The 25,627-nt window shown below is 54.4% G+C and overlaps 1 protein-coding gene across 2 annotated transcripts in view; it reads right to left on the bottom strand.

Moving 5' to 3' along the window:
* Positions 1-3,594: 3,594 nt before the first annotated feature.
* KCNQ4 (potassium voltage-gated channel subfamily Q member 4) overlaps positions 3,595-25,627 on the bottom strand; it is a 56,207-nt gene continuing 34,174 nt past the window's right edge. Inside the window, exons 5-14 of one of the 2 annotated variants that reach the window (XM_036256466.1) lie at positions 25,269-25,394; positions 24,756-24,866; positions 24,494-24,589; positions 21,524-21,612; positions 19,649-19,810; positions 12,760-12,980; positions 11,030-11,129; positions 8,775-8,906; positions 6,551-6,680; positions 3,595-5,946 (exon numbers count right to left, since the gene is read on the bottom strand). In XM_036256466.1, the coding sequence (XP_036112359.1) occupies positions 5,734-5,946; positions 6,551-6,680; positions 8,775-8,906; positions 11,030-11,129; positions 12,760-12,980; positions 19,649-19,810; positions 21,524-21,612; positions 24,494-24,589; positions 24,756-24,866; positions 25,269-25,394 (1,380 nt within the window). In that variant the 3' untranslated portion in view covers positions 3,595-5,733. The remainder of the gene's footprint in view (positions 5,947-6,550; positions 6,681-8,774; positions 8,907-11,029; positions 11,130-12,759; positions 12,981-19,648; positions 19,811-21,523; positions 21,613-24,493; positions 24,590-24,755; positions 24,867-25,268; positions 25,395-25,627) is intronic. The other variant, XM_036256467.1, reaches the window with a different exon arrangement.

The raw sequence follows: 25,627 nt of genomic DNA on the forward strand, positions 1-25,627 counted from the left end.
AGGATGCCAGATGATTGCAACCCCATTTGTGATCCCAGGTGAGACCAGCAGAACTGCTCAGCTGAGTCCAGCCCAAAGTGCTGACCTACAGAATCAAGAGTAAATTAAACGGGTGTTGTTTTAAACTATTAAGTTTTAGGGTGATTTGTTATATAGCAATAGATAAACGGAACATTAAGCTAAAATCATATCTGCTCTTGAGACCATATTTGAGGACAGTTTGGGGACTCCCATAGCCACCTGCAAACCCCTCCTTGCTGAGCCAGACAAAGTTAGAAAATGAAGAGTGGTGTGTGCATCGGTTATTTGTGCATCTGTTTTCCCCGGGGGCCAGGTGAGCTCAGGACCATTACTGGGTCTCCTGCGTTTGTTCATCTGTGCGTTATGCTGAGCCAGGGTCTGACACTCAGCAGGTGCTCCACAGACATTTACTCAATTAGTGAAATGTTATGGGAATTGTTTAGGTCACCAACATCTCCTGCTCCCCTAGCTGGTCTCTCTGCACCTAGACTTGCTCCCTCAAATCCATCTTCCATCCGAGGAAGAACATTTTCTAAAATACAGGTATGTCCTGATTTAATTCCTGATCAAATTCTTTCACTGGTTCCCATTGCCCTCACAGTTACGTCCTCTCTCTTTGGAATGAGTTATGGAATCTGGCCAACCTCCACCCCTGTCTAATCCTCAAGTCCCACTTTGCACCACCCTCTTCCTTGCTATCTGGGCCCAGGCACATGGATTTCTTTCTGTTCCTTTCATGTACCACACTCTCTGGTGCCTCTGGACCTTTAAACATGCTACATGGAACATTCACCACCACCCAATTTCCACTCATGGCTAAATCCTACTCACACGTCAGTCCATTTGGTTGTCCGTTTTGCCTGGATTGAGCAATGACAAGAAGTAGGGATCAACAGTGGCTTCTGGGCAGTGGTTAATGGTTTGGCTGAATGTTCAAGGACTCAGAAAGCACAGAATGGAGGATTTGTGACCGGGAAGACTTAGGAAAGAGCTATTTAGATGGACTTTCAGAAACGGACACAGAATGTGAAGGTATTTCTGACCCCAGTGAAATCTTACTGAAGGGCACCCACGGCAGAGGCGGCTCTGGATGAGGAGAGAGCCAGACGGCACGTCCCGTGGATGTGGGTCAGCCTCTCTCTGTAGCCCTTCCAGTGCTCACTTGACACATTCTTGAGCAACGGGATGATGGTGACAAGAATAGGCACTACTTATAGGTTCAACAATATGGACTTACCTCACCAAGGCTGATCTGGCTAATGCCACTACTGTATGTCCAACCTACCAGCAGAGACAATGGTGAATACACAATGTATCACCATTCAGGAGGGTCCACCCAGCCACCTGCGCCGGGTTGATTCCACTGGATCCTTTCCAGCATGAAGAGAGCAGAGATTTCTCCTCATTAAAAGCCCGAATATAAATTTCTGGGCATCAGTGGGAGGTAGTGAGAGTGGCTTTCTCACTATTACACCAAAAACCCCACAGTATTAGTTTTCTGTAAGTGCCGTAACAAATTACTATAAACTTGGTGACTTAAAGCAACAGAATGTATTCTCTCTCAGTTCCAGAGGCTGGAACTTCATCAGTTTCACTGGACCTAAATCAAGGTGTCAGTCGGGGTGCCCTCCCTCCAGAGCTCTCGGGGAGACTCTGTACCCTGACTCCCCCAGCTGCTGGTGGCTGCTGGCATTCCCTCGCTGTGGCCACATGACTCCTGTCTCTGTGTCTGCCTTCATTGCCTGCTCCTCTTCTGTGTGTACAAACTCCCCCTCTGTCTCTCTCTTAAAAGGACACTTGCAATTGCATTTAGGGTTTATCGGTTAATCCAGGATAATCCCCTCATGTCAAGATCATTAACTTAATCACATTTGCAAAGATCTTTTTCCTTATAAGGTAACATTTTACAAATTCCAGAGATTAGGACCTGATATCTTTGGGTGGCTATTATTCAAGCTACTACACCCACTCACAAAATGTTTGCTTCTTGTCCCCACAGTGTTGGGCTCTGCTAGTCTGGAGGTCTCAGTTCTCAAGGGAAGGGAAGCAGCACAGTTTTTGTTGAATTGGAAATTGAAACTTCTAACTGGCCATTTGGGGCTCTTCATGCCACTAAACCAACAGGTAAAGAAAGAGTTAATGTACTGGCTGCCTTACTGGTTTTCATTACCAAAGGGAAACAGGGGTTCTGCTACACAGTAAGGGTGAGGAGGACTATGTTCACAACCCAGGGGATTCCCTAGGGTCCCTCAGTACGTCTGTGTACAGTACTAAGTTAACAAAAAGCTATGGCATCCAAAACCATGCAAGACCATTGAAAATTCAGACCCTTCAGAAATGACTACCTGAGTCACTCTACCACATAAAGAACACTACCAGGCTGAGGGAAAAGGAACATAGAAGGACAGTAGAAGAAAAAAAGATACGTATGATCAACAGATATATAGTATAGATCAACTATGACACTGTGATGAGTTACCAGAAGGTCTATTGCAGCTATGCATATTTTCTTCCTTGCTGTGTGTGTGTGTGTGGGTATGTGTGCACATTATATACAGCATTAAGTAATTTATTTTTTCCTCCCTCTTTCTTTTCCTCTATTATTTTATATAGGTGTGTTGGCTACCTTAACAGCTTATTGTTTAGTTGCAGGTGGGGAATAACATTATCCAAATGTGGATTCAACAACTAACTTCTAGAGATGGATACATCTGTTGGATGGTGGAACTCTGTTTTTCCCATTGGGGGAGGGGGGTGATTTGTATGAAGCTACTGTTGCTGTATGCAGGTTCAAATATGTGTGGATTGATGTGTTTGGACACTGAGTGTCCAAAGGGGTGAACTGCAGCAGTTGCTGAGTTACTATCTCTTAGTTCCAAATGCAGCCTTCTGTACTCTGCTCTGTGACACTGGGGCTGGGACTCTTCAAACCACATTACTCCTTTGTTAGCTGCCTTTGACAATAAGGGGCACTAGGGAAAGACTGAAAAGCAGGAGTAGAAACCTTCTTCCTTTGCTTACTGACCTTAGCAGCAGCAGCCTGGTAGCAACAGTTGATTGCAGCCTTCAGCATTTTTCTGCATTCCCAAACTTCACTGTATCTGTAAGAGGTACTCTCACCAACCAGACAGCAACCCTTCTTCAGACCTCTGAGCCCAGCTCTAGAGGGCCCCCCCCAGTCAAGCTTGTGGGTTCTGCTAACCCTAACCTCTTCCCTTATTCCTGCTTGAGGAGCAGTAGCTGCTTACTGCAGTGATTCTTCTCCAGGTTGTCCCGGTGTTCGCTTGTTCTCTCAGCCCACCTGCATCAGTGTAACCCATTCCCTATAGTAAATTCTCTGTGTTGAAAAAACTCGAATACAGTTTCTGTTTTCCTGACGGATGCAAACGCTGAGGAAAATGGCACCACTTTTCACTGGGTCACTGAGTCAAAAGAAAGTAAATTTGGAAGTGCAGGGGAGTCATGAGAGGTCAGCTTGCCTGAGAGGAAGGCTGAGACAGAAGACAGATTGCTGACACGTTTTATTACCTAGATCTAGCTGTGCATGAAGCCAGATCTAGCCCTGGACTTTTTCGTTATCTGGGCCAATAGGTTTCGTTGTTGGTTTTTTTTTGTTTGTTTGTTTTTTGCTTAAGCCATAACGCATTGAGTTTTGTTGTTACAATTAAGAGTCCTCTAATCCAAATCATGTCATTCCACCCCCACACCACAGCCACCAAACAGCCAAGGCCAACCACCTCCTACTGAAAACTTTAATGAAACCAATAAGTTAATAAGTTAACAAAGTGAGGTACTTGCATATCTGAGAACCGGTTTGGTGGGGAACCTTGACTGTGGAAGGAGCAAGGGCTTCTTCCCCAGTCTCCTTTAGTCATAGGATAATTCCATTCTCCTGCCCCTCTCCACATCTCTGTCTCTGAGGGGCCAGGGGTGTCTCGCTGGGGACAGTGCAGCGCAGGTGAGGTAAGCCAGGATAGGCTCCATCCAGGGCATGATGGTGACATGCAGAGGGCATGTTGGGCAGAGGCTGGGCACCATGGGGCTGAGCAAAATCCAACCCCAGCCCTGGTGCTGGTGCATGCAGGTCCCCAGTCATGAGATGCAGGCAGCTGGGCCTCAGCCCCTTGTTCACTGGTACCCCAAAGAAGGTCCCCTCATCAGCCACTACCCATCACTCTCCTGCCACCTGCAGTAACTTTGCAGAAGAGGAGCAAGGGGGTAGGAATACCAAAGAAGTGCTGGGGGCCTGGAGTGGATGAGGGCTTATGCCAGTATAGGGGCTACCAACTAAAGTGAAAAGTAGGGTATGGAAGGAGGGGAAACAGTGCATGTGAGTGTCAGATGCACAGTTGGGGCCTGAATACGGTGGTTGCTAGTGCATTATTTTTCTCTCTGGGAGTTACAGTGAGTAGAAAGGCAAGCTTAGATAGAAGCAAGCCTGATAACCACCTGGGGAAGGGCCTGGGGTCTTTCCAGTGCTATCCAGGCCCCAAAGGCCTAGGCCTGAGTTGTGCTGGGGGAACATCAAGAAGGGCCCTTGGGGACAAGCAGAGGCAGCAGTTAGGGCTCCTGGACCAGTGAGGAGTAGATCTTCTTGAGAAAGGGACTCTAGTAAAGCTCTGGGGTGGGGCCTGGATAGGCCTGGGTTCACTTCAGAGCTCCCTCTGATACCTGGATGGAGTGGGGGCACCACTTAGTGGACATCATCCTGCAAGGCCAGTCCATTGGCATCAGCGGCAGAGGCCCCAGAAAGGCTAAGTGGCTCTGTACTCATGTCTCCATGCGTGTGTGTGTGTGTCAGTGTGAGTGTGAGTGACTTTCTGCATGTCTGGGGAAACTAACGGGACATGTTTGTGGGACATGGGAGCATTATCTGGGAGGTTTGGGGGAGAGTACAGAAACCTGTGCTGTCAAATGTGAATGGAGGGCCAAAGAGGGGAATAGACATCTGGCAGGAAGAGAGGCCTCCTGGGCGGGGACACTGAAAAGGGGAAGAAAGGCCCAGGCACAGCTCTTGGAGGAGGCAAGGGAGAAACAGGCCCCATGCTGGGTGGGGAGGGGTGATAAGCCAAAGAGAGGAAATGGGGATCATGGCCAAGCAGCCTGAGACCAGCTACTGCTGGGGGCCCATCTCCCAATAAGGGATGGGCAAAGGGACCCCATGGGGGTCCCCAAAGTTGCATATTTAACATGGTTTGCATATATGGTGCCCACCTGCCTTATGGCAGGGTCCTATGCTTGTGGGTACCTGTGAGGGCACCTTGGGCCCACCCCCAAGGGGGGTGGGAACTTGGCGGGAGGGCTCCCTGCTCTGTCCGAAGGGCGGGCCAAGAGACCTCACCTTGCATAGCTGGAAGCTGGTTCAGGACCCAGAGCCCCAGCGACCCGCTCCCACTCCCGGGGCAGTGCCCGTGCCAGGCGGGCCGGGTTGGGCCTTGATGGAACGCGCAGGGCACTGGGGGGCCCAGAAGTCGCTGGGCAGCGCTGCTGCTGCCCTCTGTGCGGCCTGGCATCTCACGCTCCTGAGGTGGGGCGCGTCTCTGGCACCCACAGCGGGTATCTTGCCCACCTAGGCAGCTCAATACTGCGTGTGGCCTCTCTCCCCACAAGGGAGCGAGTTCAAGTAAGAGAAGAGTCCCGAGGCCTCAGGGGGCGGGTCCGAGCGCCAGGCGGAGGGGCTGGCCGAGTGCGGTCCGGACACTGAGAAGCCCCTCAGTCCATGTTGGTGCTGACCGAGCGGGAGATGCTGAGCGTCTGTGCGGAGATGGAGATGTCCTCGTGGTCCACAGGGCTGTGGTAGTCCGAGGTGATGTCCGGGTCTAAAAGCGGCACTTGCACGGTGCCCAGGCTGGCCGAGGTGCCAGAACGTAGGCACCTCGAGTAGAAACCCAACAGCAGGTCCAATTTGTGCTCGATGGACTGCACCTGGGGGCGGGGTGCAGATGGAGGCGGAACTTGCCGGGACTGGAGGCGGGACTTGGGGGGCCGGGAGCGGGGTGGTGCTGGAGGTGGGGCTTGGGTGGAGCGTGGCTAGAAGGCGGGCCTGGCCGGGACTGGAGGCGGGACACGGCTAGGAGGAGGGGTTTGTCCGGGGCGGGGCGCATCTGGGAAACGCTGAGCTTGGCCCGAGGGTGGGTAACCTGGGGCTTCCCCCCCCCCCCCCGAACAAATTAAATTGTGACTGGTTGGAATAATCCAGGCGATCGAGAAACAACCAAAGTGGGGTTAGATTAAGTAGGTGGGATTTAGGCGGGTTTATCTGAGACTATAGCAACCTGGGGCGGGGCTTGGCAGGAGAGGGTGGGTTTATCGTGGGCGGGCTTGCTGGGAGGAGGCAGGGCTTATCCGAGGGGCAGGGTTCTGCTGGGCAGAGCTTCGTGGGTCCTGCTTGGGCCTCCTGGGCTGGTAAGTGATCAGGACTGCGGCTCTGAGAAGCGCACCCTCCCCTCGTGCTTGTCCCGCGACTTTCCAGAGCGTCTCGGTTGACGACTAGCTCAGCCACACCAATGAAAGGCCCTCGCACACTCACCTGCTTTTCCACCTTGACCACGCGTCCCATCATACTAATTTCATCCGCCGCCTCGGTGTCCGAGGGCCCCTTGTCGCCTTTCTCCCGGGCCTTACGGTCCCCGGGGCCCCTGCCCACAATCTGGTCCACCCTGTGGGGAAAGGGAACTGGTCAGAGGGCCCAGACACACGCCCCCCCCCCCCCAAGAACTCGAGGTTGCCAGCTGAAAGGGAAGGCACAACCTGCACCGGTGGGAGGGGGCTACCTGAAGAGGGGCTATTTTGTCTAGCCCAACGGAGGGACCTGGCCACTGCTGCAAGTATTTTCCAACTAGCCCAGCAAAGGCATCACACAGAAGCATGACAAGTATAACAACCACCCGGTGGGAGGACAGGTGGGAAATGGACCGAGAAAAGAGGGAGAGACACGAATGGGCGTGGGAGTTATTAGACAAGACTGGAGCTGGTCCCACCTTATGTCTCTGCCCTTCTTTACAGCAAAATTCGTGGAAGTGTTTACTCTCTATCTCCAATTTCTCTCCTTCCATTCTCTCTAAAACCTACTCCAGTCAGGCTTTTATTTTCACCATTTCATCAAATCTGTTGTCAAGATCCCAAATGACCTCCATGTTGCCAAATTTGAGGATCACCTTCCAGTACTCATTATACTTTACCTATTAGCAACACTGGGCACATCTGAGTACCCCTTCTTCCTGTACTATCTTCATCTGGATTCCTGAACCCTACCCTCCCAGTTCTCCTACCTCACTGACTCTCCTTCACTGGAATCTCTTCAACTTACTCTCACTCGCTAAGTGATGTCTTCAGTTCCAGATGTTCATTCTGCTATACACTGTTGACACCAAATCTATACCTCCAGCACCATACCTCTCCTCTGAACACCACACTCCTATAACTGCCAGATCAACACTCCATTAGATGTCTGATAGGCATCATAAACCCAACATGTCCCAACTTTTCTGATCAAAAATTGCTCCACTCATTGCCTTCTCCGTGTCAACAGAGAGCAACTTTTTTTCTCTTGCTTAAGCCAAAAACCTTGGCTTCATCCTTGACACTTTCCCCCTCTTACACACCGTCAGGAAACCCTATCAACTCTATCTTCAAAATATATCTATAATCATTTCTCCCCTTGCTCCAAGTCCGCATCATCTCTCGCCTGGATGTCTGAAGTAGCATCCTCACTGGTCTCCCTCCTTCCAACCTTGCTCCCTTATAGACCATTCTCAACACACCACCTAGGGTGATCCTTTTCAAATATAACTCAGATCTCATCAATCCTTTGCTCAAAGCCCTCCAATGTTTGCATCTTACCTTAGATGAACACTAACATTTTTGCAGTGGCCTACAGGGCTTTATACAGTCTAAATGTCATTAGCCTTCTAACCTCATCTGCTAGTTCTCTTTCATCAGGCACAGTAGGCTGTCCCTAAAACAACACCCTAGCCACCTGCCCATCTCAAAGCCTTTGCACTGACTGTTCCCTCTGGAAAATATTTAAACAGCCACAGGACGGCTTGTCTCACCTTCAATTGTTTCCTCAAATATCACCTTCTCTCCTATTTAAAATAGCAAATGCCAACACCCTATCCCTTATTTTTCTTCATAGCATTTATTATTGTCTGACATGTTGCATCTGTTCTACTTCCACTAGAATGAAGGCTCCATGAGGGCAGGGACTCTGATTTGCTTTCCACCTGTCTGGCATGTAACAAATACCCAATGACTGTTTCTTGCAAGAACAAATGAATGAGCAGGCAGTGAGAGTTCCGGCCACCGGAGGAGAAGGGCAAGGTGTAGGTGATTTGGGGTCTTGGTATGAATTCTTCCTACATGCTGGGTGGAGAAAAGTGTCAGAGGATTCCAGAGGCAAGAGGTGGGCAGTATGGAGGGGGACACTTTGCCTATCCCCTTGGACGATGGGAGGTCATTGCTTATTTTAATCCTATTATTTTATAGCCAGGAAACAGCCATCTAAAGACGTCTCCTGAATTGTGCAGATCAGTAGAATTCTCACAGAGGACCTGCCGCTGGGTGGTTCTTCGGGTTCAAGACAGGTGCAGGGTCTAGCCTCAGCGGTGAGAAACTCCAGCTTCCGCAGCGGCCCCTAGGAGGCGCTCGGGTTTCATTCGGGTGCTGGCGAAGGGGCTCTGGCTTTGGGACCTCGAGCAGAATCTGAGGCCGCCTCCCTGCCTAGCTTCCCGGTTGGGGACAGGTGTACCCACCGAGTCTGAAGACTCTTGATCCTGCCCAGCATGTCCAGGTGCCCTGCCGAGTACTGCTCGATGACGTCCTTCACGTCGTATGGTCGCAGTGTCTCCTTGAATTTCCTTTTGGCCACCAGGAACTTCAGGATCCTGTCGGGGGAGGGTGTCTCAGAGGGAAGGAGTTCCTTTCCAGCCTCCTCTGTGTCCCTCTGCTACACCCTTGTCCAGCACCAGGACTCCTCCTGCTTGAGCCACGGCAAACAGCCCCTGCTGAGTCTCCCAGCCTCCCCACTTACCCACCCACCCAAAGTTTCTGGGGTATTCTTTAATGTGCCTGTATGTGCAGTGGCCTTAGCCTGGGGGGTGTTGGGGGGGGGCAGGGACTGGGCCTGGTTGCTCCCTGCTAGGTGGGACACTGTTGCTGATGACAGCTTGGAGAAAGACATTTTTGCATTCGCTCCCCCAATGCTTGTTAGCATAGCTGTGCTGGACCCTGGGCACCCAAGAGGCCATCAGGTCCAATCACCGGCCTCAGGAGCCCTGTTCTGAGGTAGCAGTCAGAGGACAGGGACAATAGAGAAAGAGGGCTGGGGGCAATGACAAGGGAGACCTTGGCTGGTGAGGTCAGGGAACAAGTCTTGAGAGTGACATTTTTAGTCCCAGGCCGGAGGAGGGGATGAAGGGAGGCTTTCTGGACGCAGGCAGGCATGAAGGTGTGTGAGCCAGTTCAAAGCAGCTGAAATAAGTTGGGAAGGGAAGGGGGATGGGGCACATGAGAGGCCAGGGAGAGACTGGCCTTGAGATGGGCGCTGGAGGAGGGTACGCCCAAGAGCCCCGAATCCCTGGCAGAGACTGGGCGATGGGAAATTGGGGTGGTAGGGAAAGGGCCATGATGTTTACTCTTCTTTAGCATGTCCATTCTGCCAGCCTTGGAGGAAACCTGGGAACCTGGGGCTTATTCCCCTAAAATAAATGTAACAGGAAGACCACCTCCAGGGCATGGGCCTGAGCTGGCAGGGGCCGGGGGGGCGGAGATACGGGGCAGCCTTGAGCAGTTCAGAACTAAAAGGCTTCCAAGTCTGAGTTCAGGGTGACGCCCATGGCTTGGGCAACAGGGTGGACGGTGGTACCACTGCCCGAAATGGGGACCCAGGAAGAGGAAGAGGTTTGGGCATGCTGGGGATAAGGCTGTGGAATGGCCGAGGAGTATTGACCCGGGCCAGGTGGCAGCCTGGGCACTGTGTTCCAGAAGCTAGTCACTTAGAGGGGAGAGATGGGATGTGCAAAAAGAGAGTGGGCAGAGAATTCAGATTCTCGGGGGGGGGGGGCCCAGCTGACTCTGATTTTTAAGCGAAGAGGCCTGTGGGCAGGTGCATCGGCAGGGAAGAGAGGAGGTGAGTCTGGAAGGCCTGGGGGTGAAGGCATCTCTGGAACTCGAGCTGCAGGCTAGAGACAGAGACTAGGCCAGGACTCCGCGCCAAGGGGCGCAGGGGCCAGATCACGGCTGGGCACGCCTGACGGGCTCAGGAGACTCTGGTCACCCCTTAATTGTGGAGCATGGAGACAGCAGGGCAGGGCTTTCAAACTTTTTGACTAAGACCTCCCATAAGAAATATATTTTACCTCACAATCCAGTACACAGAGGCACACAACTAAAAACACAAGTTTCACAAACATGATTTACCCTTACTACTAGGATGCACAATGATATTTTCTATTCGATTCGATTTTCTTTAATGCTGACCATGGACCACTAAATTGATTTCACTAAGTTGATTTCAAACTGTTGTGACCTGTGGTTTGAAAAGCATTGCTCTAGAGGAAGTCCTGGGGCAACAGACAGGCTGAGGTCAAGACACCCAAGGAGAGAGAGAAAGTTTCAGACACGGAAGGAGCGCATAAGGCAGACACAGGGAGAGGCAGGCAGATGCTGATGTACACACAGGGAGAGAGAAATAGAGAGGAGAGAGCCGGACGTAAAACAAGCAAGAGAAAGCAGGGAGGGTGCTGGGAGTGAGGAGAGGGGCCGTGATGGGCAGTTGAGCCAACTGCCCCCCCCCCCCCAGCAAGCCCTCTAGACATAAGAGTATGCAGAAACCCTGCTGGGAGCCATATGCCACCTCCTCACTCACCCACACAGGGGTGCCAGGCGGGCAGCAGCTGGTGTGCCCGGGAGCTAGGCCAGGCCTGGCCATGAGGGCAGGCCCCAGATGGGGAGCAGCAGTGGATGGCAGATGAATGGGGGGACGACCTACCTCGGGCCTAAGTCTCACCTGACTGAGCGGATGACTGTCTTCACAGCGGGCATGACGTCGTCCACCGTGAGCTCACACTGGTAGCCTTTCTCCTCTGCCACTTCCTCGGAGGGGCCCTCTGGAAAGTGAGGGGACGCAGGTGGTGGCAGCAGAAGGGGCCACTCCCACCTCCTACATGCCAAACCGTCCTTAGAAGTATTGATAGGGAGACTGAGGCCCAGAAAGGACCTAGAACCTTCCAGGGGGCACAAGCAGACCAGGCTCTAGCCTCCCGGATGCCCTACCCAGAGTGGAAACCCCCAGTTCACTGCATGGCATCTCCCTGTGGCCAGACAGGGTGAACATGTCCCTGTGGCCAGGTGCGTTGAAGCACATCCGGTCTGGCCTGGGGCAAATGGCCCAGAGCCCTGGAGGACGCCCCGCCGGCCCCGCCACGTGGCACAGGGAGTCCAGAGCAAGGCGGCTTGCGGCCTCTGCACACAACCACGCACACAGCCTTTCCTTCAGCCAACAGGGAAGGAAGCTTGAGGGGCTGGCTTCCCTGTTTTCCTTCCAGACTAGAGCAAAGGCTTTTCCAAGCCTGGTGCCCAGCAGTGCACAGAGAGGTGATGCTATCCTGGCCTCACAGGGGCACACGGTGGTGGGAGGCCAGGTATGTTCTTGGACATGGAAGAGGAGGCCCCGGGCACCAGCTGTCATGGGTCAGCACCTCCCAAAGACTGGGCTGTGTGGTTCTGTAACTTTCTAGGAAAGGACCCTCCCAGTTGTCAGCCAGCAGCACATTAGGGGCTGACACAGCACAGACAGGGGCAGCATAGCTGAGGCCCCTCCCTCCAAGGCCAAAGGGGCTTCCTGTCCCCATCCTCCATCCTTGTCCACCCACACCCTCCTTTTTCCACCCAGGGGTCTGAAGCATGTCAACGCTGGAGAACTCTTCCAGGGAACCTCCCGTTTTCCAGAAGAGAACACTGGGGCAGAGAAAGGAGCAGTTTCTTGTCTAAGTCACAGTACAAGTTAGGAGCGAAGCTAGAACTAAAAAAAAGTGACCTCTAACTGGTTAAAGAGCAAGCCCCGCCAGGCTGGGCTGGGAGAAGAGGGGCAGGGTGTGGAGCATGGGCTGTGGAGCTGGACAGACTCGGTTGAGGACAGCAGCTCTGCCACTGACCAGCTGAGAGGTCTCAGTTTCCACGTCTGTGAAGTGGGGATAAAAACAGAACCTACTTCCCAGGGTGGTTGGCAGAAGTGAACAAGAGAATCCACCAAGGATGGACTCCTGCTCCGTCCACAGCACATGTGTGATGCAGCTAGCTTTAGGTGAGCGCTTACTATATTCCAAAAACTCTTCTGTTCACCTTCCATGGATAATCTCCTTTAATCCTCATAACAATCTTATGAAGTAGGTACTATTTTCATCCCCATTTTACAGATGAGGAGAATGAGTCCTAGAAAGAGTAGATTACTCAAGACCAATGGCAAAGGCAGGATTCAAACTCAGCAGCCTGGCTTCAAAGCCTGTGTCCTTAACCACTACCAAATGCCACCCTCCGCATTCTCCTCGGATTCTCAGGGGGGAGCCCGGCAGAACAGGTATCATGATGCCCATTTTACAGACCAGAAGACCAGTGCCCAAAGATGGTCAATCAGTTGCAGAGCCAGGATTAAAACCAAGTCTTTCCACCCCCAGCTCAGACTCTGTCCCCACCCTGCCACCCTCAGCAGGTCCTGGGCCCCAGACCCCCAGGGCTCACCCTCAGCAGAAGCTCGGGGTTTGAGTCTCAGAGAGGCCCGGAAGCGAGTGCGGTCATTGAAGCTCCAGCTCTTCTGGACCTTGGTGGGGCTGGTGGGCTCACCCACCTGCTCACTGCTCGGGGAGGTGGCCATTGGTGGCGGTGCCAGGTGCTGCTTGGAGGGGCCTGTCCGCCGCTGGGAGCTGCCGATGCGGATGCGGTCTTTGATGCCCATGCGGCTGCTGGCAGGTCAGGTCAGACGGGGGAGAGAGCCAAGTTAGCCGGAGGTAAGGTAGGCACGAGTGCAGACACAGCTGACTTAGAACTTGGGGGTGGTTATTGGGTCTTAGTTCTCCACCAAGTGGAGACTTCCTGGGATGGGACAAGGGTGTGGTGAGGGGGGCCCTGACTCCTAATCCAGGTTCAGTCTGAGCAGATCCTCTCCCCGCCCCACTCCCACCTCCCACCCCTCGTTGCCCAGACAGATAAGGGGTGCACAGGAGACAGATGTCAGAGTGGAAGGAGCGATAGAAACCCAAGAAGGAAGTCAAAGACACACAGGAGGACAGGGGAGCTGGCCTGGCCCAGATGGGCGGGTGGGTGGAGGTGGTGACCAGCGGGGCAGACAGGCTGCTAAGGGGTGGAGAAGCTCTCCTGGGCATGCCCAGTGAGGTAAGCCTCCTGCTCTCCACTGTACACAGGGCAGGCTATGTGGGTTTGAGGGTGTGTGCAGGGTGTGTGTGTGTGTGTACGTGTGCATGCACCCATGTGACAGTGGGTACACATGAACCCGTGTGTGTACATATGTTGAGGGTTGTGTGTACACGTGTCCATTTCTGTTTTCTTCTTTTTCCACCCCTGGAGCGATCTAACCCGCACTGGTCAGGGCTTCAGGACGGTAGTGCCCTGCACGGTTCCAGAGGACGTCACGCAGGCTCAGTGTCAGTGCGCACTGGCCTGCTGAGGGGCTGGGGCTTTGGTTTAGTTGCTGGGCCCACACGTGTGCCCAGGACGTGTCTGGTGCCTGCCCTCCCAGTGAAGGTCTATAACCTGTTCTTCTGGGGTCTCCCCTGCTTGAACTCTGCCCACCTGGACTGATAACCTGCCCGTGTGACTATGGACGCCCCCCCCAACAACCCCATCCCCCCATACCTGTTCACTAAGCCCCCAGAGAACAGCACCTACACTGTGCTCAGGTGAGCAGGCAAGTGCATGTCTGCCTGCTCAAACTCCCCTTCCCACACCCCAGAGCCCCCCACATCCCCAAACCATGGAGGAAGACAGGCTGGGGGGAGCTCAGGTTCCCCAGAACAGGCCCTGGATAACCAATACCTGGTAGAGTAACTCTGTGTCCAAGAGGTTCAAGGACCATGTTATCGCTGTTGGAGTAGGACCTATGCAAACGTCCCCCATCCCATGCCCTGTGGGTATCACAGCTGCCTCCCTGTCGTGGCTTGCCACTTGGAGGGCCCCGGGCAGATAGGTTCCAGGGCCCTTCTACCCCAAATGTCTAGGGCCCTGGCTCAGTAGAGCACCAGCCAGTCTCAGAGGAGGCCTGAGGTGGGGCAGGAATTGGGGGACCAGACTGTGTCACCTACTTTCAGATCAAGGGTATAGCAGAGGATAGATTCTGGTTTCAGAGTTGGGTGGGAGCCGGGGTCCACCATGCCCAGGGCATGGGGTCCAGAGCACAGAGTCGAGGCACTGAGGTGACGGAGATCTTGAAACCAGAGGCACCTTCGGGAAGGCAGCCAGGATGCAGGGCATCCTTAAAGTAGGGGCCTCTGCCCAGAGGGGAGAGGTTATAGATCAAGGATTGGGGACCTGAAATCAGAAGGGAAGGCAGGGGTGGCCCCTGAAATCTAGCATGCTGTTTTCTGGCCCAGTATCCCTTCAACACATCGCAAAGTTTCCAACCAAAGTTTGAGGTTGGCTCTCCCAAACTTTCCTCTGCAGAGCCATTCCTTCGAGCTCTCCTCATGCTGGCAAGCAACCCCACACCCGCCCGGCCCGTGCAACCTCTCCTGTCCTCCACTCCTCCAAGGGGGAGAGGAAGAGGGGGAGCTGGAGAAGACCCCGACATTCAGCCGAGGGCCTGGAACTCCAGGTCTCTGCACCCAGCACATCACTCCAATGGTATTCTGGCATAAGGGGATGACCTCCCTGTCATGAGAAGTGTGCAAGCAAGGCAGCTTGCACTCAGCAGGATTTGTGGAAGAAAAGGTCTGGGGGCTTGTACTAGAGGCCTTGAAAGGTCCCTTTCCAGCTCTGATTCTGTGTTGGTTGATGGGCTGTGGGTTCTGTAACTTTCCAGCCAGCCAGAGGCCCTGCGCTCCTCTTCAATGTAAGAAGGCTCTGTTTTCCCAGGGGTGTCCCTGGATTCCAGCTCCTTGGACAGGGCCCAGAAAATGGCTCACATGAGCCTCTCTGGAGCCTAAAAGCTCAAAGAAAATGGAAAGAAACCTGGCACACGGTGGACATCGAAAGAGCGCCTTCCTTTCCCAGGCTCCTTCGAACACGCAAGGTCCTGTCTCACTGCCTCAGCCCTCCAGTGCTCAGCCACTTCGTGTGGTGGGTTCCGTATTTTCCATCCCTGTTTTATAGATGTAGAGGGAGGTGAAATGACTTGCCCAAGCTCACAGAGCACCTATGGATAGAGCAAGGACTGGAACCCGGTTTTTTCTGCCTGTGTAGACTGTGTTCTTTCTCTGGGACAAGCGATCAGGATAGGGTCTAGGGCGATGGCTCTCAACGGGGGGTGATGTTGCTCACTAGGGGACATTTCGCAATGTCTGGAGACGTTCGGTTGTCACACTAGGGTGTGCTCCTGGCACCTAATGGGTAGAGGCCAGGGATGCTGCTAAACATCCAACAATGCATGTGGCAGCCCCTGATAACAAAGAAAGATCAGACCCAAAATGTCAATGGTGCCGAGGTCAAGAAACTCTGATCTAAGTGACCTGTTGGTGCCTGGGAAACGGATGGGGTGGGCTTGAGTAGGGCTGTCCTGCTGGACCCCATCCCTGTACTCACTTCCACGGGGGGTTTCTTTAAGGACTCCCCATCTGCCTGCCAAAGGCCAAGGTCATGGGAAGAGAGGCAGCCTACCTTTCTGGGGCTGCCTACAGCCTCTCTTTTCAGGACTGTGGAAACAGCCTCATCACTGGCCCCTCTGCCCTGGCCTTGCCCTTCGTGACTCTCATGCCCACACAGCCAAAGTCATCTTGCAAAGGGACAGAGCTGGTGACTCCTTGGCTGAACCCTTCAGTGTGTACCCACTTCCTAAAGCCATGGTTTCCAGGCTCTTCCAAGTAAGATCTTAACTGCTCAACATACCAGCATCATATAGACCTGCCTATGAGTCAGACAGTTTGTGCAGAAGCAGATCCTATTATCATCTACCATCTAACATTCACATCTGAGAAACCAAGGAGCACAGGGCTTATGTCCAAGGTCCCTGAGCTACTGTACTGAGTGGCAGCCAGCTTCAGACCCAGAACCCACATTTCTAAGAAACACTGCCTCCGGGGAGAAAAGCCAGGCGCTCTGTCATCTCCGGCCCCCAGTCCCCAAGGCTCCAGAGGAACTTTTGGGAAACCTAGGACTCCATGAACCCAAGTTTCCAGGCAGTGCCAACAGGATGAGGCCCACACTGGGCTTTTGGGTTCTTCATGACCCAGCTCTGCCCCCGGTCTCAGCTCCTGACCTCCCACTCAGATCTGGCCATGCTGGGCTGCTGGCCCTTGGCCATGGCTGTGCTCTCCCTCACCTCCTCACCTTGTCACTTTCTTGACCTATAATGCCCTCCCTCATACCCACTCGTTTTGGGGCCTCCTTGGGGTGAAGTGCCTGACTCAGGCTCCACAGGCCCTCTGCTTCCTCCTTTTGCTACACTTACCACACCAAAGAGCAATTACTCTGCAACTCTCCAGGCTCGTTTTATTCATCACTGTGTCCCTAGTGTGGGACCTGGCATGGTGATGTGGCTAAAAGAGCTGGCTCTGGGGTTAGCGAAGGAAATGTCAATCCCACTCCTTCAGGCATCTGCTGGGTCCCCAGGTGGGCAATGGAGAAGCTAAACCCAAGGCCTAGCAAAGGTCAGAGTGGGCGGGACCCTCAGAGAGCCTCTAGTTCAATCTGCCCATTCCACCGATGGGAAACTGAGGTCCAGAGGAGGGAAGCAATTTGGCCAAGGTCACACAAGGGGTCAGCGGCAGAGCCAGAACTCATCCCAAGCCTCCTGTAAGTGTCCCTCCTGGCAGAATGGGCATCAGGCCCATGCCCCCAGACTTGGCAGAGGCATTCCCAGGAAGGCGAGGGGCTCATCAGGGCCCCAAGGCAGATGGCAGGCGGCAGGCACATGCACCTTGTCCTTGGCCCATCCTGTCCCCCTCTCCAGCCCCCAAACTGGGTGGGGCAAGGAGGAGGGGGGGCAGGAGGAGCAGGTAAGGGGTACCTCGGTCTCCAGCTGGCGTGGATCCGAAAGAAACTCCGTTTATTACTAAACATCTGGCTGGAAAGTTGAGAACAAGACACAAACAGAGGTTAGTGGGAAGGAGACAGGTGGACTGAGCATGGGGAGCTGCCAGGATGGGTCCGGCCTCCTGTTGCTGGTGGGAGAGAAGGCCCCCCGACCCAAATCATCCTCCGGCCCACATTCCCAGAATGCAGACTTTCTCAAGCTTTGCATGAGGATCTCCAGGGAAGCAGGTTAAATATGCAGAATTCTGTGTCTGTTCTCCAGAGAGTCTCCTGGGGGCCTGGGAGAGGTCCAGCAATCTACATGTTCAGCAAATACCCCACAGGATGCTGATTCAAGAGGTCAGTGGACCAAGCTTTGAGAAACACTGGCACCTCATCACAAAACCCCAAAGAGAGGAGGCGCCGACAATGCCATGTCCCAGGAAGTCCTGCTCCGTGTAGTCCTGGGAATGTGCTCGGCCTGGGTCTAAACAAGCACCACTGATGGAGTGACCAATCAGGTGTCTGTATGTGTATGCATGTGGGGTCCCACCTGGGACACCCATGCCATGGGTCCCAGATAGCCAAGATTAAGGATATAATCATTTGACCTGAGTCTGGTGCCTGACCTCCTAGAAGTCACAGCTCAGCCCCCTGGGGCCCTTGATAGAAGGGACGTAACACCACCATCACCACGAGTCCCAGCCACATAGACACTCCAGGACAGACGAACATAGGCTGGGAGTTAGTGATGGCCAAGCTCTCAGCAATAATCTGTTCACAGGCCTTGGGGGGCCTGGAGACCCCCGGCAGCTGTGAGGGGTGGTGCAGGTGCTGGTCTCCGGGCAAATCCCCATTCCCGGGCCTTCCTAGTCAGGTCGGGTGAGACCAGAGCGAACTGGAAGCTACAGAGCACCCTGGCTCAGCTGGGCAGGGTGGCACCAATGCCAAAACTTTTGAGTTTCTGCCTGGAGGCCGGGCCTGGTTGGGGATGGGGATAACAATGACGGCCTTCAGGCCATGACAGAGAATCCGAGTGGGGCTGCACAGGGGACACTCTTCCAGGGAACTGCCAGCCTGGCCTGGACAGCCATGTTCCACCCCCTCCTCCAGCCCCGGACCCGGAGGGCTGGCTCTGCCTCTCCACCCTCTTCCCATTAAGCCCCCCACCCCCCCGCCGGACGTGTCCTCACTGAGAAAAGGAAAGAAATGTTGCTCCCAGAATCCCCCACACCAAAACCACCTCCTCCCGGTTCTCCAGGCTTTTCTGTCCAGAAACGAGCTTATCAGCTTAAACATCACTGATTTTCTGCCCAGGACCCAGAGGCTCAGAGTGACTTGATGACTTTCTCAAGGATGCACAGCATCAGGTGGCACAGGCAAGCTCTCACCGGACCTCCTGACCACAGAGTGGCTCACCCCTTCCCCGGCCTAGTTCTGGGCTGCAGGCTCAGCATCACACCTGAGGCTCAAGGCCCAGACGCCCGGCTGGCTGATGCAGGGATGATGAGTGAAGATGAGACGAAACGAAGAGATGGGTAGGGGACCAGTGAGACATGAGGGGGGATTGAATCCTTGACCTCAAAGCTATACCTCCACAGGGGCACTACTTCCCCATTCTGAGTTAGGGACTTCCCTTACTCAACTAGGCTTGAGATTCCATTGTTATGAACATTTATTTATATGTGGGAGGGTAGACACTATCATTTCTTTGTTCTTTTTTCAAGATACAAAAGCTCCAGGAGAGTCGGGTCAAGGGAAAGAAGACTGTTTGGAGCAGCAAAATGTCCCTCAGTAAGGAAGAAAGGCATTGTGGGAGAATCCCAGGAGGATCCTCTGGGATTAGCAAAGCTGTGCCAAGGGTTACACGAGACAAGAGCATTAGTCATTGGTTGAGTTTACGTAGGTCCTACAGCGGTTCTTAGTCACAGAGCTCTCTTTCCAGCTGGCATCTTCCTCCCGAGAGGAGAGTTCAGTGTCAAGCCCTTTCTAGAGGAACATGCTGGGGGAGGGGCCCCTGCCCTCACACCCCAGAATGGTGCCCACGATTACCTGAGCCGTAAGCACCTGTGGCCAGCAACCTCCTCCTCTCTCCAGCTTCGGGAGGGATGGGGGTGCAGGGACGGAAGAGTGAGGGGGGCGTGCAGAGAAAGAAAGAGGACAATGGAATGAATGGAGGAGGTGATGGGAAAGGATGGTGTGGACAGATTCCCCAGTCTCCCAGGTGACAAAAGAGGTGAGTCCAGCCTGGCCCCTCCAGAGGGGCTCTCAGTCTGCACCTGCCAGGCTGTCCGACGACAAGTGCCCAGGCCTCATGACAAGGCCCGGGAGTCCCCAGAACAGGCCCAGACACCCATGTAGTGACTGGACGCAAGTCTGAGAAAGGATGAGACAAAGAATGAAAGAGGAGGAGAAGCAAGAGGAGGCGGTGGCCCCAGAGGGCCCCTACCTTTCCCCAGGGCAGAAGGAGGCGCTGCCCGGCCGGTGGCAGGTGGCAACGGGCGGGTAACGGGAGGGCGCTCCGTCGGGTACTGGCGCCCGCCGCACCTCCAGGGGCCGTAGGCCCCCATTGCGGGCCCGTTGTACGTGCTCAAACAAGAGGGCCAGCTCTCTGCAGGAGAGGGTGCCGTCAGCAGCAGGCAGGGCCCTGGCACCACCCCCTTGTCCGGTGGGCACTGAGCTCCTGAGCTCACATCCTGCCAGGCCCTGCCTCTCTAGAGGTGCTCATCAAACAGTCCAGGCCAGAGTAGGTAGGGCGCAGGGTGGGAGAGACTAGCCTTCCTTCCTCCCTTTCTACACTCAGTTCCTGGGGAATCCTTAGGGATGCCAAGTATGGTTGTGCAGGCTGGGCACTCTCCAGACCACCCTCCCAAGGGGGCAAGTGGGAGCTGAAATGCCACTTACTCTGCTCATCAAGCTGCTTGCCTGGGCATGGAGCTGTGCCTACCATATCCAGTGGCAGCCCTGAAATCCTCACCCTCCACATCTGACTCTGGATTTCAGGGGGGAAACTGGGGCTGAAGAGGAAGACTCGATACGGTGGCTGGCCAGCTTCCTTCCCTGCAGCTCTGGGTTCTTGAACACCAGATTTGGGGCTCAGCTTCTTCCTAATTCCCCAGGCATTTCCATAACCCAAGGAAGATATAGCCCCTTTCTGCCTTCCCATTGTATAGATGAAGAAACTGAGGTCCAAGGAGCAGAAGACCCAGTGGACCCAGAATCTCCAAACTGAGCTCTGTCCCTCTTATGAGAGGATCCAAGACCAACCCACCCCAAAAGCATCCCTCCCCCTCACACACACATCATCTTTCTAACAAATCAGCCCCTGCACCACTCCCCAAGGCCTGGCCCTGAGACCTTAGGGCTCCTCCTGGAAAGGGCAGCTTCTAATCTAACTACCTTCCTTGTCTCTGAGGTGGGAGCTTGCCTCTGCCAGGTCGCAGGATGGGGAAACCAGTGTGATCTGGGAGCCCCCTTCCCAGCCCCTTCTCTCCTGCTCCTCTCCTGGGAGTTCCCCGGGGCTGGAGGGAACGGAGGGAGGCAGCCAGGTGTAGGATGAGTGGGATCATGCAACAGCTGCTCTTGAAGAACTAATGAGGCAAAAAAGGCAGAAGCGCTGAGCACAGCAGCCTGGCCCCCTTGATGCTGCTTGATGCCTGCAGGCCCGCGGGACCGAGCAGTGCTCTGTGGTCTTCGTTTCCGCCCAGGGGTCTGGCCAGGCACCTGGCCACACGAACCTTGATGATGCTATTAGTAATCCCCTGCATGGAGCCACCCCTGAGCAACCTTACCCTGACCTGGCCTGTGGGGTGCACTCATTTCTGGGCCCTAAGGCTGCTGCCTGGCACAGTAAAAGGAGGTACATACTCACTCACAGGGGTGCTATGTGGGCCCTTGCACCCAACTCTGGCACACCCATTCTTGCGCATCCCACACTTTCTCTGTCCAGCTGCACTGTGCCAGGCTGGAAGGGCTAACACTGTCCCCACTCAGACTGAGGGGAGATGAGCTGGCTGTGCCACCGCCCGGAGTGGCATCAACTCGAGGTTAGCATGTGCACGGCCGGCGCTCCAGGACTCCGGGCTCAGCGGAGGGGCAGGGCTCCACCTCATGCCCTGTGTTCAGTGTCCACAGCCTCCCCGGGCACAGAGAGTGGGGGAGAAGCACTCCAGGCTCTGAGTTAGGGGGGTCTGCAGAGCCAGCCCCAGGAGCACCCCTGGGAGCCATCACTCCTTTCCCACCCTCCAGGCTGGGTTCCAGCCGCTTGTCCTCAAGGGGAATTCCCGCCAGCCCCTACCCAGCCTCCCCCTGCATCAGGGCCTACCTGAAGGAGGGGAGGATACTGTCGTAGTAGTACCAGGTGGCCGTCAGGTAGGCCCGGTTCCTGTCAGTGGAGTATAGGCGCCATGCAGCCTGGTGGTATGGGGGAAGGGAAACGGGAGACGAGACATCACTGAGGCCTCTCGGACCCCCACCAGCCCTCTGCCCCTAGAGAACCCAAGCCTTGGACCAGCTGAAGGGTACTCAGAACCAGAAGCCAGTTCCAATTCCACAGCCGCCAGTAGGGCCAGCCGAAGACATGGAGTTCTGGAGAGAAATGACTTGTCCACGGTGCAGAGCAGACCAGCCTCAGACCCAGGGGCCTTCGAGGGCGGCCAGAAGAGCTGGGGTTTTGTCATCAGGCGGATGTGGGTTGACAAACTGTGCCCCTTATGAGTGTGAGCAAATTAAGTAGAGCAGCAGAGCCTCAGTTACCTCATCTGTAAAATGGATGTAATACTACTCACGTAACCAGGTGTTGTGAGGATTAAATGGGGCAAATGTATGTGAAATGGCAAGTGCAGTACCTGGCACCTAATTGGCACTGAATGCCAAGTTCCCCTGTTAAACCCTCCTGTTATCGCCCTTACTATAGCTGATAGACATCCAATCATTGTGTATTTGATTGTCTTTCTCTCCTCCTAGACTGTCAGCTGTGTTTTGGTCACCATTGTATCCTCTGGCACATGGCAGATATTCTGCAAATGTTCAAGGAATGAATGCTGAGTGAATCATTACTAATAATAACCCCACCCCATCTTCCCCAGCAGCCTGTCTCTGCCCGTGGGCTGAGGAGGGGAAGACAGAGCATCAATTCCCTCAGCACTCACGGAGTTGCAGGGTTTCCTTGCAGCAGGAGGGATGAGGGTCAGACAAGAGGAAGGTCTGATTCCTTCCCTCCAGGTAAGGGGAAGAACTGGGGAGGGACTGTGAGCTGGGCCATCAACGAGGGTAGGGAGGCATGGAAGCTGTTAGGCAGCACAAAGTAGAACTGGCCCTGGATGCCCCCCTTTTTTGGGTGCCTCCTGTCCTTAAGGTACTGCCCAGTGATGAACTCACCAGTCGGGCACCCTCCCAGGACAGGAATATTTTTACTTCCTGCTTGCCTAGGCCCCTGGCTTAGGCTGGGGAGCAGCTGCCAGACTGTCTCATTAATTATGGGCACCACAATACCAGCTGTCTCTCGGCATGGACAGTGCCAGCCGCTTGCCCCTACAATGCCCCTCCAAAGGCCAGCTCCCAGGGGACAGTAGCCATTGTGCCCCAGGGGACACTGAGAAGAAAAGGCTGGGCTGGTGGCCGGCGATAGCAGGGATGGGGAGGGGAATTCCACCCTGGGGAGGAGAGATAACAAGGGGTTGAATCAGACTTGGGTTGGGGTCAGAGGGTGGCATGCTGGAGAGCTGCCGACGTGGGCTGTGCCAACATTCCCTGAACTGTTTCTTGCAGGGGTGTCTCTTGCCCACACACCTGACCAGGGAGAAGCCAGGGCTGAGTCACAGAGTCATACAAATCAGAGCCTTTGTGACCCGTCAGAATGCCTCAGCATAGTGGGAGAAACTGAGGCTACACACTGCTGGTTTTTACCCCACCCTCTGGCTGCTACTTCTGTCTTCTTGGCTGGTTCAACTTTGCCTGCCCAGCCACACAATGTGGAGGCTCTGAAAAGCCTAGTTCTGGACCATCTCTGCTCCCTCCTTCCTCTGCCCACTAGGGAGCTCATCCATGCCCGGGGCTCTGTTACCGTCTACACGCAATGGGTCTACATCTCTGCCCAGCCCGTTTCTCTCTCAGCATCACACCAGCACGTATGGCTGCCTGCTCAACATCGCCACCCAGGAGCCGAGAAGACCCTCAGACTCCACATGCTCTAGCCAAATTCACATTCTTCATGCCCCAAGTCTGGTCCCACTCTAGTGAGCCGGGCCATCAACCATCCAGATGGGCAAGCCCGGCAGTAATCCCACGTGGAACTCACCCCACCATCTCCCTCATCCTAACTCCTGATGTCACCAATTTCACCTCCTAAATATGCACAATCTGACCATTTCTTTCCATCTCACCTGTTGCGACCCTAGTCCACACCCCCCACATCCTGCCTTGCCCGGACTGTTGCCAGAGTCTCTCATCTGGTCTTCCACACATACTGAGTCACCCTCCACCCATTCAGTACTTTTCAACACAAATCTGATTGTGTCACCCACTCCTCTCCTTCAGACCTGTTGGTAGTTCCACAATGCTCTTAGGGAAAAGTTAAACTCCTCCCTGTGGCTCCAGGCCTGGGCCTGGTCCACATACCCACTATCCACTCTTCCTTCAGCTTTCTGCTCCGGCCCTGCTAGCCTCCTTCCAGTTCATCAGACACACCAGGACCTTTGCACATGCTGTCCCCTTACCCTGAATGCTCCTCCTTCACCTCATCACCTAATTAATACCTACCCATCATCCAGCTCTCAGTCCAAGTGTCATTTTCCCAGGGTAGTCCTCCCTGAATCCCCCTTCAAGGTTCCCTGTTAAAAGCTCTTCAGAGAACCATTTCTTTCTTTCAAGACATTGATCTCAGTTTGTAGTTACAACATTTATTTGTGTGAATGCTTGTAGAATGAATTAATGAATTAAGATGTCAGGAGTGGAACAGGATTACTGATGGCTGTGCAGCTGACGGGTGTCTCTGCCAAGCACCTAGGGCCTCTCGACCAGGCTGTATTCCACTTCAGGCCATGTAGAGTTGGGACCAGAGTCGGCCAGTGGGACAGCTCTGGCTAATCCTAAACTGGGCATTCGGTACAGAGGGACATTTTTGACAATCTGAGTCAGCATCCCCGCTCTGTTCCTGACTTGGCATGTGACCCAGAAAAGTCACATCTCCTCTCTGAGCTTCCAAGTGGAGTCACAGTTGTGAAGCTGGGACACAGAGTCAGCATACATTGTGGACACATCGATTCAGTTCAGGGGCTCCCTAGGCATCCTGTACCTGGATGAGGTTGGCCGCTGGCATCCTCCGCTTCTCAAAGTGCTTCTGCCGGTGCTGCTCCTGCACCTTCAGGGCAAAGCCAGAGCCAAGGATGCCCTAGGGGGACAGGCATGGTTGGGGGAATGTGGTAGTGGGGACCACAAGAGGCAATCTCTGCCCATGTTAGATGTTCCCCACCACTCATGTGGGATAGGGACTTAGCAAGCTCTGCCCCCAGGCCCCTCTTCCTAGGCTGGGTGATCCTAGGCAGAGAGGGACTCACGGCAGGCAAGGCAAAGAAGGAGATGCCGAGTAAGGCGAAGCCAGCAGCCAGGACCCTGCCCAGCCACGTGTGAGGCGTCTTGTCACCATAGCCGATGGTTGTCAGTGTGATCTGGGAACACAAACAGATTACCCAAGGTGGCTACCCACAAGAACTTGTTGGGAGCATAGACAGATGGAAACCTGATCATGAGGGAAGGGGCCCCCACAGTGGCCCACAAAGGTTTGGTCACAAGGACTTGTCATGGGGACTGGTTAGGGGCACAGACAAATTCCACACCCTGCCCCAGGCCCCATGCAGGGATACAAGTCACAGGAGTTTGAATCTGGGACTAGATGCGGGCACAAGCAGGTCCACTGGGGCAAATTGGGGAGCTAGCATACAGGCTGGTCATAGGGGGTTCCAGCCGTAGCAGAGACAGCAGGGAAGGGCCTGCTCAACCTTGAATCAGAGGTCACAAGGGTTAGGGATGGTCCTAAGGAGAAGGGCAGCCTTATACAGACCCCCACCTACCGTTCCCCACCAAAGCGAGTCAGCGTAGGAGGAGAAGTCAGAGTTGGCATCCTTCTCGGCCAGATAGACCAGGAAGGAGGCGAAGATGAGCACCAGGAACCCAATGTACCAGGCGGTGATCAGCTCCTGTGGGTACAGCAACCAGTGAGACCACAGGCAGGGCGGAGGGGGAAAGGCAGGAGGAAGTGGGTAATGCTATGCCCACCAGGGAGAGGTGGGAGGTTCCCAATGGCCAATGAAAGGTGTTGGGGAAGGGGATAAAAAGCACCCCACCCTTGGCGGGAGAGTGGAGGTGTCAGTGGTTAGAGCTTTGTCTGTGCAGTGAGGGGTCGCCTGTTGATTCCTGGTCAAGGCCACGT

Source organism: Molossus molossus, unplaced genomic scaffold (genome assembly GCF_014108415.1).
Source record: "Molossus molossus isolate mMolMol1 unplaced genomic scaffold, mMolMol1.p scaffold_m16_p_12, whole genome shotgun sequence".
NCBI classification, from domain to species: domain Eukaryota; kingdom Metazoa; phylum Chordata; class Mammalia; order Chiroptera; family Molossidae; genus Molossus; species Molossus molossus.